The following is a 16,548-nucleotide window of genomic DNA, read 5'->3' on the forward strand; positions in this document are numbered from 1 at the left end:
CACCTTGCTTTCAGTTATAATAAAATAAAACTGCATACAGAATTTGGTGGTCTTTGATCTTACCATTTAAGAGGAGTTCTTGAACACACAGATAGATAAAATGCATGTTTTTTGTAAATGTGTAACCGCTGAATTTTTCCGTGTTTATGTGTTTACACATGAGCGGGCGGTGGCTCCATGGGAGCCAATGTGCAAACTTTTAAGATGGCTCTCTGCAAGCACCAGCTCCCACAGAGCTGCCTGCAGCCCCATGGGGGAGGCAGTCTGTTCTGCAAGAGCCGATACGCATACCAGCTCCCGCCTACCCTCCCGCACTGCTGCCTTAAAAGAGCAGAGTGGAGATCTTTAGATTAGCTCACATTATGGCTAGATTACTACCATGAGCTAACCACAAACTGCGCCTCAGATCCAACAACAGCAACAGGTTAGACAAGATTGCAAACCACTTTAAAACAATACAGAAAAGTCATGTATAGCATTTCAGCAGTTGGCTAATGGAAAGTTCTTACCTCAAACAAATAATTTTAAACACCTATTTAGAAACCTCCTGTTCACAAGACTTAGAGAAACTAAGTAGCCTTCTAAACATAACAAATTAAGAAATGGAGAAAGTCATTCCACAATAGTGAATTCTAAGCAGTTTAACCTTGGAAAAATGTGATTACAATACTACCAGTTTAGCAAGTTTCAGAGCCTACTTATCTCTTTGTATTATAATTGAACTGTTACCTACTTTTCATTCAATGAGGGATCAAAATATCCACTCTTGGTTTCGTTAAAAGAATTATCTCGTGACAGTGCCAGACTATATAAATTAGTGCCATACGAGAGAATTTGCTGAACTACGGGAGGTCAATGTTGTCTAGCAGCACTACCAACACTTCCACTGCTAACTGGACTCTGACAGGACATTTAGGGGTAAATTAGAGCTAAATAACAGCACAGAACACGAAGAGCCAGGACTGGTGGCAGTACATAAACTTTATGGAACCATGAGAAACTTGGCCACACCCAGGACAAGTGGACATCCGGCTAACTAAAATCATGCTCGAGCATGGATGTTGCCAGACCAGAGTGTTCAATAATATCTAGTGGCCACAACTGGGAATCAGTGCCCCACTGCACAGTTGCTGTACACACATCTATTTAAAGATAGGCCCTGTCCCAAAGATCTTATGTTATGATCACAGTGTGAGTTTACAGTCTAAGCAACCCTGCCTGAGTAATGAATGGTAAGTGTCATATGTTGTGGTGTGGCCACGGGATTCTGGGAGTTTTACAATCAATTCTGGGGTTATTGTGGACTAAGGCCTAGCTGGAGCCTCCAGCATCACAAAGGTACATGCACATCACTTACAGGAATCTATGTAAACCTGGACTTTGGCCTGTATATGGGGCCATCAGAAAAAATGGGCAACCTTGCAGGAGGTGTTAAGGCAGCCAAAGCAACCCACCAATGGAATGTTGCTCCAGTTGGGGTGCACCAGCAGGACATATATGGGTATGATGTTATCCCCTCCCTGTCAGCAATGCATATTAGCCCCTCATGGCGTAGACTTGGTTCCTTGGGTGAATGGGTCTTCTTTTCAGGTGGGAGGATGAGGGAGACCAGGTCCTGCTGAACTATGACACTAACAACATTACTAGGCTTCAAGAGGTAGAGGGGCTTGGAGGTAGGTCCCTTTTTTTTCCTGGTAGTGTTCCCCCTTTTGTGACAGAGTATCAGCTTTCCCACTTCGGTTTCCCATGCAGTAGGTGACAGTAAAATCAAACTGAGAAAAGAACAAGGCCCATATTAACTGTCTCTCATTCAAAGTTTGGGTCTTCCAGCAATACATGGCGTTCTTCTGTCAGTAAAAACCTGTACAGGGTGCCAAGACTTCTTTCCTTCCTTCCATCTTCAAAAAGCAGGTTTTTATTTCAAGCAGCTCCTTGTTCAGTATTTCATAGTTTGTTACTATGGGGATGAATTTTCAGAAGTAGTATGGATGTATGTGGAGAATTGGCTGGGGTCCAAGTCACTGCTAGAGTAGCATCCCAAGAGCCACACTGGTGCTTGTGCCAGAATCTGAGCCGCGGTGAAGGTAGTGTTGAGGTGGTCACAAGCATGCTGGGTATCACGAGGCCGGGTGAAATGAATGACGTTATGAAAGAGGGAAGTCAGGAGAGCTGTTTATTAGAGACACTGGCAATGAATTGCATATAATTTGCAAAACTTAGGAAAACCTGAAGTTCTCAAACTGCCTAGGGTGCTGTCTAATTGCAGATTGCCTCCACTTTCAGTAGCTCCAGCTAGATAAGAAGATGGCACGGGGAATGTTCCCTGCCCTGCCATCCTACAACTTACACACTTTGAAACATCTAAAGGATCAAAGATAAGCCAACCATCCAAAATGGCACTCTAGGTGATAGAGTTAAAACTCCACTGCTGAAAGACTTTATTATGCATTAATTATGGCTGCCAATTAATTGCAATATATGCATGGGATTAACTTCAAAACTAATTAATTTTTTAAAGTGAGTGTTAATTGCACACCTCTAGAGGCAGGGGTCACCACCTGGGGAGTCCACGCATGACTCTGGAGCCCTTCTCTCCCCGCCCCCCACCCAGCTACTCCTGTTTCCCCTCTAACCCCTCCCATGGAACTGCAATTGACAAAGCTGCTCAGACTGGCAACCTGTGTCCTGCTTCACAGAGCAGAAGCAGAGGGGACTAATGTTAGGGTGTTGGCCTCCCCCTGCTTGTGTACCCAGTCACTGCTGAGTGGGGGTTGGGGAGCAGGGGGAGGAATGAGTGCTGTTTCCAGCAGAGCTGCTGGCTGAAAATGCATTCAGGCTCCTTAGTGCTCTGCTTAGAGACAGCCTCCCCCCTCCCCCACCTTAACACACACATTCTCCTCCCAGCCCCTAACACAAACACACTCTGTTTCACACCATACTAAAATCTGAAATGGCACCCTCTGTGAGCCAGGAGTAGCTAAAGGGCTCTGGGATGGTTTTGGGCTCCAGCAAGATGCAATTCCCATGCAGCAGCACAACCTTGCCATGAGCAGCGCCATGTGCCAGGCACCACAAGTTGCAGCATCAACACAAAAGTATATAATCAGTACCCAAAAATATTTAAATAAACTCTTTAACAGTGTGTGATTAAAACTGCGATCATCTCAGTTTTACTACTTTAATCTCAGAATTGCGATAATTTTTTTAAACGATAGCCCTATTTAATTCTTATTATATTATTTTGTTCCCTTAGAAACGTAGGTCTTGCCCTTTTCTCAGCTGAAATGCATTTCTGCAAGAGAATAAAAGGCTCTCTCCCTTTCAATATCATACAAAATTAGAGAATAAACTGTTTTTTCTAGGAACCATATTTTTGTCCTTGCTTTAGACACAACCCAGCTGGAATTTAGAACAATGAACATAACAATTAGCTGACATTTCTCTACATAATAATACAGTTTAAAGCTCTAAGGCCTTGTCTACCATAGGGAAATTTCAGACAATTTTCTCACTGTTGCTAACACCGGTTTGGCCAAACACCTGAAAGCCCACCAACCTGCAACACTGTTATAAGCACTGTGTCAATACGACGTGCTCTCAGCAGAACAGTAAAAGCTAACAATATGTTTTTAAATATGCTATGTTATGATATAACTTCTTCACTCATTTCAAGACCCTCATATCTCCCTCTTCTTCACTCTCCATTTATGGAAAAACAAAAAAATGTAGCAAACTCATAGCTAACCGCAGTTACTGAAAATGTCCCCAAGTCATACACCAGCCGCACTCAAGATACACTTAAATTAAAAAGATGCTGAAATGGCAGTCTCAAGCTGAATGCTATTTAAAAAGTTATTCTGGTATAAAAACAAAAAGTGACACCTTGCTTTAATTCTTTAGTTGCAAATATGCCATTTTCAATAACCATTTCAGTAGAATAATCCCAGAGACACACTGATTTTCTATCATAAAGACTTCTTTATTGTATAACCTTATACTTGCAAACATTGGTACACTGTCCTAGGAACATACACTCCAGATGAACATTGCTTTTAAGGTAAACTTTTTACTTGTAAAAGATGTCCATCATTAAAATATTGTGGAAGAAATCTAGAAAAAATAAGGATAGTGGCAGAAATCCAATATTATTGGAAAGCCAGGATATTCGTGGTACTCACACTGCCAATGGTTATTAATTAGAAATCATTAGATATCCCCGCTCTCTACAGTTCAGCATGTATCTCACTGGAGTGATGACCTGTTTTCTCTGACAAGATTTTTATACAGATGGTAATGGGAAACGAGTATAATGTAGGAAAGCTTAAAGATACAGAGCTAAAAATTACTTATAGTCCTCTCTTAACTTTTACATGGATTCTTTCTGTATCAGGAGAAGACAGGTAAATATGTCTCCAGTGTAATTGGTCAAGAAATCTACATAAAAAGAAGTATGAAGAATTCCGCATTCTAAGGCTAAAACTTCTACAAATGTCCCACTAACATGGAGTTAACTAGTAATAGATGAACAAAATGTGGAGCACACATAGAGAGGGAATGGGAAAGATAGAGGAATGATGAAAATCCAGGCTAAAAAAAAAGGAGTTGACCTTGACTTATTTGGGCTATAGGATATGTTATAGCATGAGTCTGATTACAGCAAGGTTTTTCTGAATGCATTCTGTAAAACAGTAATGGTAAATGAGAAATGTCTTCCTATAGTACAAAAGAGTTAAAAATTATGTATAATTTCTGCTTATATTAGTTAGATGTAGTTTAGTGTTAATTCTAAACAAGAGATTATCTTCAACAAACTCCTACCCTTATAATAGGCAGCAGTTGTATTAACAGTCTCTCTCCGTTTTTACCTGCCCTCAGAGAGCTAGACAAGTTTTAAGTTATCTAATAAGTTACTATGGCTATGAACATCAGTTTTCCTATAATTAAAAAGATTGCTCTATGTAACTGACACAGAACTCTTGCATTAACAAGGCATCACTTAATAAGGAATCAGGCCTTAACAGTTATCAATACAGAATACTTAGAAGTTGCCTTGAAACAACGTCTTGGAAAAAAAACACTGATTAGCATCTTAAGCACAAAGTTCTGAACTTCCTTTCTCAGATATCTGTGATAGTGTACATAACAACTATGTATGGCAACTTCATGTGAACAGAAACAGAAATAAGGTTCATAATCTAAGTATAGGGGTAATAAAATAAGTGCCACAAAAGACTAAATTATGGTGAATACATTTGTAGGAGGGTCCATACAACGTCCACTAAATTAACAAAAGGAGTGATCTTTCAGTGCAAGTGTGTGTGTGGCCTAACCATCTATTCCGATACCGCAAAATCTTGCTTTCCTTCTGCCCATGTTGAATAGCTATTGGGATAGAATTTAAAAGTTCTGTGGCTCATAATTAGAAAAGAATTAAAACAGGTTGCAATACCCAAAACAGCAGTAGCACCTTATTGACCAAAGCAAGTAAGGCACAGCCTAACCAAAGAATTCAGAGGCTAACTCCTAAAAAGGTACTATACACACACACACACACACACAAAAAGCTGGAGTTACCCAGCGTTGCTCGGGAAACTGGAGACACAAAATGTAAAAAAAACAGTAGTCCATTATCTTTTTTTGAATGGTAGAAAAATTGCACTGATTTCTATAGGGATTAAAATATAGGTCTGCTTCATTCCCGGCGGAGGGGGAGGGGTGCAACCCCGGATAGAGGGGAGGTTACATGCGGGAGGGGTGCCCCAGCTCACACCCGGGGCTGCAGGGGGCAGGGCAGATGCCCGAGCAGTTGTTCGCATGGGGGTCGGGGCACTGCATGCCGGGGGGAGGGAGCGGGGGGGAGGGAAGGGTCACTTATGTAACATCATGGGCAGGAGGGGGCGAGTCCCAGACGGCGTTGGGGGCCGCAGATGGGAGGCACAGGACCTAGGGTGGGCGGGGCAGCCCCTGCAGGGCAGCACGGCGGGTTACTTTTTCATTTTTGCAGCTTGAGTTCAGGCCCAATCAGGTCCAAAAGTACTTTAAAATCTTCTCCTGGATGAAAGGTTCTCCCATGCAAAGTTTGGTTTCAGTAGCTCTTATAGTGTCCAAGTTATTAGTGCGCAAACTTACAAACATTATCCTTTATATATTAGACTAGCTGGAGTTACCCGGGGTTGCTTGGGGCAGGCGGTGGGGTCCTGCCAGGAGTGCCCCATGTGAGGGGCGGGCAGAAGGGGGCGAGCATGGGACATAAGGTGAGCAGGGCGGCCCAGCTCGCGCCAGGGGCTACAGGTGCCACGGGGGGCAACGACCCCACCGGCCATCCTGAAACTTTCACCCCACTACCTGCCGCACTATGGGGCCGCGCTGTAGGGTCCCCTCTCCCGTGGGCCACGCTGAGCAGGTGCTGGGCTCCCCGCCATGTTACCAGGAAGCTGCCCTGGACCTCGGGCCGCTCCCAGCACCGCCACCGCCGCCACCTCCCACCGGAGGGGAGGGGCCCAGGCCGAGTGACATAATGGGCGGTAGGGAGGAGGGGGCTCCCCCTCCCCGGACACGCCTGTGCAGTGGAACTGCCTGGTAGAGGCAAGTGGGGAAGCTGCTGCTCAGAGCGCTGCCCCTCCCCTCGCGCCTCCGCCGCTGGCCTTAGTGAGTGACTGTCCCCGCTGCTTCCCCTGGGAAACTGCTTCTCCTCGCACTGCCAAAAGTACCTTAAAACCGTCTCCAGAGGAAAGGTTACCCCATGCAAAGTTTGGTTGTGGTAGCTCTTATAGTGCCCAAGTTATTACCACACAAATACACAAACATTCTCCTTTATATATTAGATACACACACAGAGATATGTATACTTGTATATATACTGATTTTTAAGGGTAGCAGGGGCTCCTTGCCAAAACATCAGTGTTCAAGGTCATCCTGGCCCCACACGGACCAGAGGCTCCCTCAACTCCCCTTTGGCGAGGATTCAAAGGAGGAAGAGGAGAAGGAGGAAACATCAGCTAGAGGAAAGATCACCCCACTGCTGAACAGTTCCTGCCTGGGGAAAGCTCCCACACTCCTGAGTGATGAGTGAGGGAGCAGGGCCATGACAGTGTAAGTGCAGAGGACTCCCCGCATGGCTTGGGGACAGGTGACATTGGACCTCTGCAGGTACAAAGGGCAGAGGAGAGCCAGAGATCCCTAACCAGGACTGTAAGGAGGGGGATGTATACTAGAATTTGTGTAATTTATGATATATGCCTCACCTGTCAAAAAAAGTCATCCAGCTACTTCAGCAAGGCACTATGTTCAGGACAGCACGGGTACATCTACACTGAGGCACTATTTCGGGATACCAGAAGTATCCTGAAATAGCTATTCTGCATCTTTGAAACAAGCCAGTTATTTCAAAATATAACGGGCTTGCTATTCCGACGTCCCTGTAAACCTCGTTCCATGAGGATTAAGGACTGTTTTGGATAGCAGTTTATTTCAAAATTTGGAGCTGTATAGACAGCACCAAATTACCAAATAAGCTATTTCAAAATGAACTGGAAATAAGCTACACAATTTGCATAGCTCAAATTACGTAGCTTATTTCGAGCTAAGTTTGCAGTGTAGACATACCCATGTTACTGCAGAGTTTTTGATTGACCTGTTTGCCTACACATTTATGCCACTAGTGGTATTCTTTTAATTGCTATACCTCTGGATTAAGTTGTATTTCTTCAACCTATAATGGAGTGAGTGTAGATAAGGCAGAACTGTGGAGCGAGTGATACTCTTCCATGCCTATTACCTATACTCTTTTGAAGATGTGATACTAAGTAGCTGTGAAAGAATTGATTATCTGGATTTTCACTGAATAAAAATCTTAATGGGCTCTCTTTGGAAAACTGCTACAACTGTGCAGTACTAGCTCTCATCAGTTTGGTATGGGAAAATAAGTTTTGTTAAAGCTGTTTGGCCTATGTGCTTTGCAGTCCCAGAGGGTCACCATGTTGAGGTCACCGTGTTATAATCTTGTACACTCAGGTTGATTACACCTTCAGCTGATAGAACATGAAGGCTTTTCTTCTTATGCCAAAATTTTTCCCTACTGTTGGACAACGGGTAGCTGGCATCTCTGAGAGAAAGTATAAAAAGCTTGGTCTTATGGTTAAGGCACTGGGCTGAGAATCAGGAGATCTGCATTCAATTCCTGGCTTTGGTGCAGACTCCCTGGAAATTGGGAAAGTCACTTGATCTGTCTGTGCCTCAGTATACTTCCCTGCACCACAGCCATGCGTGAGGATACATGTCTGAATGGCAACTCAAATATTACATTGATAGGGGCTATTTCAACAGACAAAAGAATGGGGAAGGAGGGCAAAGCATATAATTATGACATTTGGGAATATCACACTGATACATTTCTATGCATTATTTCTGGTATATTTTGGGGGGTTTAACATCACATCTTGTATATTTTAATTGCATTTGATCCCTGTATACGTTTTACACAAATAAGAGTTCAGCATTATTATTGTTGTTATTATTATTATTATTATTAATACTTATTATGGTAACTGTGTTGTAAGAGTTTGCAACCACTTTGTCTTTTACATGTTAGTTAGCCAAAGCTAGCACAAAATTATTGATTCATTGGAGAAATCAATATATATGTACTATATCCTATTTTTATAATTACCAAGTACACAGTACTGAAGGAAGGAATATTACCATATTCAAAAGACAATTAGAGATGAATAGCAAAAAACTAAGAGAAATGAATGGCAAAAAAAAAAAAAAAAAAAAAAAAAAAAAAAAAAAAAAAAGACAAGCAAGAAAACATTTATTCTGCAGTCTTTCAACTTCACAGATTTCCTACATTTTACACATTTAAGGTTTCCAAGACATGCCAGAACAAAGTTCTACTGCTATTAATTCAAGATATTTTGGCTTGATCGCTCTTAGTAACGTCTGACAGGTAAGCCTCCTTTCACAAAAAGGTACTTTTTATGAAGAGGCTGTATGAATCAAGTGTAGCCACATTGCCTATCTTTAATTATGCAGATATATTAACCTTCTCCTACAACACTATGAAAAAAGGGAAACATAGCATTTAGGCATTGCATAGAGCACAGTCATATAATACCCCAATGAGCATCTCGACAAGGAAAGAGGTCTCGATGATGGTTAAATCTTGTGTATTCCCATACCGGTGTTAATTTAACAAATATTAATTTTTAAAGACTCACCTTATAATCTGAAAACAATTGTATAAAATATGTTTCACTGTATTTTGAAAAATGTAAACAGATGGTTGGCTCTCCGTGTATAGGAAAGATCTCCAATATGAATACACTACTAACAATTCATCAGATTTAACAAGACACAGTAAAAGAACTGACCTCCCGAGGACAAATGATTCTCTTGGGACGTGGTGCTTCCTGTTGTAACTGATACACTGCCAAAAATAAAAATGTAATAAAAATTAGAGAACTGCAACATACACAAACAAGATATTATTAGTCAGATGCTTTAGAGAAAATGCAAATGTGTATAAAAAAGGTAGAGTACAGAAGATATTTTTAGAATATATGAAAGTCATTTATATGGAAATTAGTGATAGAATTGGTTACACCAGTAACATTTATTTATTTATTATTCATATAATCTCAATTTAGTTTTGTATTGTTGCTGGCACTGTGCATTTCCATACTTTGCTTGGAAGACTAGATTCAACAAATCCTTCCAAATGTTTCCAGATAAAACTCCTCTGTTGTGCACAGTATTATTAACAAGCCTAATAATAGAATTTTTTAAATAAAATTCCAGCATCTTTGAATTGTCTAGGGAAAAAATGCAATAAACTACCAAAAGAAGTCACTAGAAACTTATCAGTGGACACTGAATAAATGAGTGATAACTATTTATGTATAAATGAGACCCTCTAGCACATACTAACATTTCCCCACTTCCTTTTCCTTTTAATATGCTACCCAAGATCCTCAAATATACTTCAGATAATTGTGCTCAACCAAAGAGTTCCCAAAGTGAAAATTATTTTAAGAGGGAGGGACAGCAACTGAGTGAACTCTGGATCTCATTTGTCCTAAGGTTGCTTACAGCTGACCCCTCGTCAACCTTCAGGTATTCAAGGAGACTCCTTCATTCCTCTTATTAACCCCCCAAGAAGTGAATGTGGGTTGACACATGACAGCAAGCAATTACAATGCAAATAGAATGCCCCAGTAAAAATCCCAAAGCTTGGCTTGCTCCTGTGCAGAGAGGCCCTGTGTATGTAGATCTCTATATAGTACATATATAAAGAAGATATGGTCATCCCAAGATCTCAATGGGTTGCGGATCAGCATGTTGTCAAGTAGTGGGAAGAAGGTAAGTGATGGGGAATTCCTTCAGCCTTGGAAAAGAGTGGCTAACCCTTTAAAAGAAGGGATGAAGAGAGCTGTGAAGAAACTTGGGAAGTGTGGAGGTACTGAACTACCACGCAGACATTGCTGTCACTTGTAACTCCTCTGACTTCTTTACTAATCTTTGGGAAAATGCAAGTTTTGGGTGTCATGCCCCCTGCTCGTTTTGAAGCAGGGGATGAAAAATCCTATACCCTCCCTGATTCGACAGCAAGAAATGGAAAAGGAGAATCCTTCAGGATTTCCTGTCTCCAATATAGATTTTTATGCACAAGGGTATAATCTGGCCATAAATAAATATATAACCAATACTATGAATTAGTATGACCTGCCTGATTCAGGGCTGCCAACACCCATAATTTTTTCAGTCTTATGGTAGTTTTCAAAACTCCTTGAGTCATGTGACCAAGTGAGGCTCTCAGCTTTCATTTAAAAAAAAAGGGGGGGGGGGACTGTGGTCCCCAACAATCCTTAAAGATTTAATGCTAAACTAAATTAGAAAAAACCCAAACTGCATCTACTAAAAAAAAAAAATCGCATGATTTTGAATACTTGGAGTTGGAGACATGGCTGATTCAGCTAGCTACTTGTATCTAACTATAAATATTTATATTAAGCTATCCAATTAACTTTAATTGGAACTATTCAAGTGCTTGAAGTTGGGCATATGCATAAATTCCTTACTGAAACAAGGCCTTACAAGAGTGTAAGAAGCACATTTTAAAATAACACGACATTTAACTTGATATGGAATACACTACTGAGCACTAAATTCAACTATTATTCAAACATAAAATCTTTAAATATCTAAAAATAGTACTGACATTTTGAAAAGTGATTTGGAGTAAGAAATTCTTTATTCAATACATATTATTATTTACTTTGATTGCGTTAGCACCCCCAGTGCACTAAGCACATCCCAAAGATGGAGGACACAGCCTTAAAAAGAACAGAAGAATACACAGTCTAAAAAGACAAAGATGACTGAGGCATGTAGACAAGAGGGAAAGACCTTTTTTTCTCCAGTAGAAAAAAAAATAGGTGGGAATTAGGAAAGTAAATATTGTAAGAATGTGGACATTTTTCTACTATTTCAAAGGGGAGGGGGGAGCAATTTTTTCCAGAACTTTTCACTTCCGTTCCCCTCCACACTAATTAAAATTTTGCCAAAAGCAAATTTAGTCTTAGATAAAATTACATTTTTCAACTACAAAAGAAAACGACAAACAATCAGCCATACTAATAAGGTTAAAAAAAATGAAACAATGTATAATGTGACATAGATATCTTGTTTCTTGTTCCTGGTGTGAAAGAAGTGGTTCTTCTGGAAATATTTAAATAATGACAAAGTAATAACTTTGTACAACAGCTCAGCAAGAGTGTTCCGTGTATAGGAAGCAGTTCGGAAGACAGCATGGAAGTGGCTAGAATGAAACAGACAAATGGGACTTTCAGGCTGGAAGAGCAGAGGGGAAAGGGAGGGGGCGTGAAACAACACAGTTTGAGGAGCTTAATTACACTGGAGAGGTGCACAGTGATGGGAAACCTTGAAAGCCAAATAAGAAGTTTCAGGTTGATGTGGTGGAGTGAGGATAATCAGTGGAGGGATTCAGTCAGAATGAAAAATGAGATTATTTTAGTAGCCATATTTTGTATAATATGGAAAGGGGAGAGGTAGTTTTCAGAGATCATAGAGTAATTCATCTGTGCAGTAATCAAATAGCAGATGAGGGTCTGGAAAACATTTGTCTGGCTGCTGGAGAAAAAAAGGTCTGATCTTAGAAATGTCATGGAGGAAGAAGCAGTAAGTCAACTGTAACACAAATAATAATAATGTGGATACTGCTTTGATGTTGTCATGTGCTCCTTGTACGTGGTAGATTAAAGGGCTGCTACTAGCAGATTAAGCTTCTGTTCCAGAGATGAACTTCCATCATGGCGAGCAGCATAAGAGATCTTGTCTTTTAAGATACTTTAATGCACTGCCTAGTATGGCTATTATCTGCTCTACGGATCAACATCCGTTGAGTGCATAGGCAGTGCACAGAATTCTATGATTCTATTATCTGTTCTCTTTTAAGATACTCTAATGCATTGCCTGGCATGGCTATTATCTGCTCAGGTAACTTATGTTGCACATGGTGCCAATTCCAATTCCACAAGTCAAATAGGGAAGCCTTGGAAATTAACTTCATTGACAGGTTTGGGACCCATCACAAAGGTATGAACAAAGACATTACCTGACTAGCACACTATATTCCACATCCTAATGACTTAAAAAAACAAACAACGGGTACTTAAGAACAATTTGTACTTTATCAGCTTCATGTGGCATGAACATTCTAATTGACTATTTATTTCCCTCCTTTTTTCCTCCTTCCCCCCATCCACTATTTATTTTGGAACTGGACCTTTATTAACGCCATTCATCTGAAGAAGTGAGTTGTGCCCATGAAAACTCATGTTTAGTTAGTCGTTACGGTGATTCTAGATTATTTGTTGATTATTTAAATTTTTAGAGTTACAGACTACCCTTCTGAAGCTTATGGTGCCACCTAGCAGTGAACACTGTAATACAGCTTTAGTATTCCATCATGTCTCCCCCATTTACTTTTACCTTTGCCCCATTTAAAAAATTCACATTGTCACGCTGTCTTTAAAGTTGAGCATGTATATTAAGTGTCTCTGACTAACTGGTTTTCTATACAAGACCCAAATGTTTAACAACTTGGTCATCTGGCTGTTCATTTGTTGTAATGATGGGCAGTATTCAGTTTGGAATCTTGTTCTGCATTTGCCCTATATAGCGTTTGCTCCATTGACTGTTCTTTCTGAGAAATAAGCTGAAGATATTCATGGTTTCTGTTGAACTCTCCACCATCAGTTTCAATCTCACATGATCTGGGCGAAGAATTCCTTTTCTTTGTGACAGAGGGAGTTCTCCATCCAGTTTGACACAAACACAGTCTCCAGGTTCTAGGACAGGAAGTTCTCTGAGTGACGTCTACTATTGAAGTGTTTGTAAGTTCTTCTTTGCCTTTTCAACCAACTTGGCTATTCTCTGCAGATCTGGCCACTTCTAGGATAAATTCCTACATTATACGCATTTAAGGTTTAGTCTGAACAGTAGTTCTGAGTAGTCTTTCCATTGGATGCTGTGTTGGACACTATCCAGTAGCTGCTATTGACGTTGATCCGCAGAGCAGAGGAGCAAGGAATGGATCTTCCTTCTGGGTGAGGAAGAGTGGTGTGGTGTACTTTCCACACTGCCTCTGAAAGACTGAGCTGTCTAGGCGAATCCAATCAGCCAATGAGGCTGCAAGGCAGGAGAATTAGGTGAGAGGAAAGCCTTAATTGGTGGTAGCTTACCTGAGCAGGGGTGGGCAGGCTAGTATAAAGCCAAGAAGCTAGCAGCAACAAAGTCAGCTGAGAAGAAGTTTGCAGTCACCTCTTTTTAGTGGAGAGAAATGGAGGGAAACAAGGGAAAGAATAGGACCTGGAGGCCTGGCCCGGAAGGAAGGACATATCCTGAAGAGAGCAAATTGGAGAAGAGAGCCAATGGGATGCTGGGTTGGAAGGCTCCCTGGGAGGAAGGAGCAATTTTGGGATGAAACAGACCTGGGCTGCATGTTGTAGGTCTCTGGGCTGGAAACTGGAGTTCCCCTGCCTACCACCATGGAAATGGAACTCGCAGAGCGGTGAACTGGAAGAGTTTCTGGGTCACTGCAGAACTGACAAGGTCTGGGCACCAGGTGTGACAACTGCTGGATGCTCCCTGAAGAGACTTCAAAAGACTCCACCCCAGAAGGGGGAGGGGGGGAGTCACTCTTGGCCAGAGGGCCAAGTTATGAAGAGGGAGCAGCAGCTCCTGCAGTGAGAGAGGCAGATCCTTCCTGTAGTGGCATGCTTTGTCATACATTGCTAAACTTACCACCAAGAGGCATTCAGAGCAAATGGCCACAGGTCAGAGGTCTGAATGACTTGCTGAATGGTGGCTAGCAGGTGAATTCAACAAGGACAAGGAGATGTTGTGACTTGGAAAGGTTTCAGAGGAAAGGTAAGGAGCTCAGTTTTGGATGTATTAATTTTAAGTTGACTGCAAGACAAACCAGAGGAGCTGCTGGAGAAAGAGGCTGATTGTTTCCCTGCCCTCAGCCCCTGACACAAAGAGAAGATGATGTGAATGAGGAGAGTGAGTGTGATCAACAATATAACAAGCTGTGTCTTGCTCTACGTATGTTTAATCTTATTCGCATATCAAATACGTATTATTTTTAAGTCTATGGATGTAATACAAATACACGTCAAATACTGTGGCTGAGATTTTACTAAAGGGTGCCTACGGATTATTCCTCTGATCATATTTCAATAGCTGATTAAGTGACCTAATTTTCTGAAGTGATAAGCGCCTGGCAGTTCCCTGGCAGTTCAGCACTCAGCACTGTGGCTGAAATTCCCTTTAGTGGAGCTGCTCAGTGCTCAGAACTTTAGAACAAAACAAATGGCTGGATTTTTCTTAAGTCTTGAAATAGATACACAAATACGGGGCCTTGAAAAGCCAGCAAAATAAATGCTGGTGACAGTATTAAAAATGTGACCTAGTCTCCTTCTACTTTTAATTCTGATGGACAGCTTAGAGACAAAGTCCCCTTGATCAAAACCACAAGATACTTTGAACAAAATGATTCATTATTATTTTTGCCTTAGAAAAAATAACCTTCAAAAAAGGGGATTTATAGTTACTTAGAGACTGCCACAGACTGCCAGTGGCTCTTTGTTTCAGCAACAAACACAGATAAATTGCACTTTGATGTCACAAAAATAATGGGTCTAAAATGCAATATCAAAGTTAAACAAATGGCTTTTAAGAAGGCACTTGAATAAAACTTTGAAATGTAAGCGGAGAGTATTTGGTACAGGTATGAACTACAGCCAATCTGAGTATCTTGCAAGGGTTAACAAAACTGTAAATCATTATTTGCTCTGGTGTACAGGCACTAGAGGGCATGCACAGCTCTTATTCTGTTAACAGCTAGAGGACACGGCTTGAATTGTCTTTTGGAATAAATAAATACAAGGAAACTCAGCAGTTCCTTTTCAAGACAGCCTGCTCTCTAAGGGTACGTCTACGCAGCAGCGTTATTTTGGAACAACGCTCACATTATTCCAAAATAACAAAGTGCATGTCTACACTATAAGCCTTTATTTTGAAATAATGCTGATCTGGAGGAATTCTTACTCTGATTCCTGGTAATCCTCATTTTATGAGGAGTAAGAGAAGATGAAGGAAAGGTGCTCTTCCTTCGACTTCCTGCTGTGTACACAGTGCTAAAAGCCAAATATAAGTTATTTCAATTAGGCTACACAATTGATGTAGCTGAAGTGTAGCTTAATTCAACTTTAGCCTTGCTGTACAGACGTGCCCTAACTGTGAAACCTGTTGTGGTCAAGCAACGCAATAATGGTATCAGTAGTCAAGGATACTACCCCCTTGAGCGAAATTCTTGACCTAGGCAGTAGTGGCTTAAATTGAAGCAACACAAAGGCACAGTATATAACCACGACATAAATGAACTCCAAAGAAAGCTCAATGCCATCAGGCCTTTCATCCTAATCTTCTTCTCTTGTTTCTAAGAAGGAATTAAGAAGCTCAGCACCAGCCTGGTGCTGGCTTCAGTGGCAGAGAATTGTTGCTGCCCTGAAGTCCCAAACTCTTGAACCCTTCCTCTTTTTTGTTTCTGCCTCTTTATACTTGGGTGCTTGCCCAGAGTAGCTGAGGGTCCTCACCAAAACCTGACATTTCTCACAGCTGAAGTGCATGACCATTTTTTCTGTCTGCAGGAAAGGTGGGTTCTATGTGATATTTGTAGATCCAATCTCAGGTGGCATTTGAAAACCTTATATTCACCCGTCTTCCGTTAGAGAAAGGAGTGACTTCCAGCAGCCTTTTAAATTCTGCAGTGTGTTAAGAATTCAAGACTCCCCTGTTAAAAAGTGCATGGCTAATAATCAATTATGCTCTTGTAAGAAGGATCCGAAAGAATGCTTTCCTTACAGCTAGCTGGAGGGTGGGGGAGAGACCCTGGGTGTTTCTGTGTAAATACAGTATGCTCCTGCTTTCTTTAGATTTATTATTTAGCAGATGGAGTGGTAT

The 16,548-nt window shown here is 41.2% G+C and overlaps 1 protein-coding gene across 1 annotated transcript in view; it reads right to left on the reverse strand.

Annotated features, from left to right (window-relative positions):
* Positions 1-16,548, reverse strand: part of CHN2 (chimerin 2) — a 193,592-nt gene that overhangs the window by 95,895 nt on the left and 81,149 nt on the right. The window contains exon 3 of the mRNA XM_075922141.1: positions 9,372-9,427. Coding sequence (XP_075778256.1) covers positions 9,372-9,427 — 56 coding nt within the window. The remainder of the gene's footprint in view (positions 1-9,371; positions 9,428-16,548) is intronic.

The sequence above is a fragment of the Pelodiscus sinensis genome, chromosome 2 (genome assembly GCF_049634645.1).
Source record: "Pelodiscus sinensis isolate JC-2024 chromosome 2, ASM4963464v1, whole genome shotgun sequence".
NCBI classification, from domain to species: Eukaryota; Metazoa; Chordata; order Testudines; family Trionychidae; genus Pelodiscus; species Pelodiscus sinensis.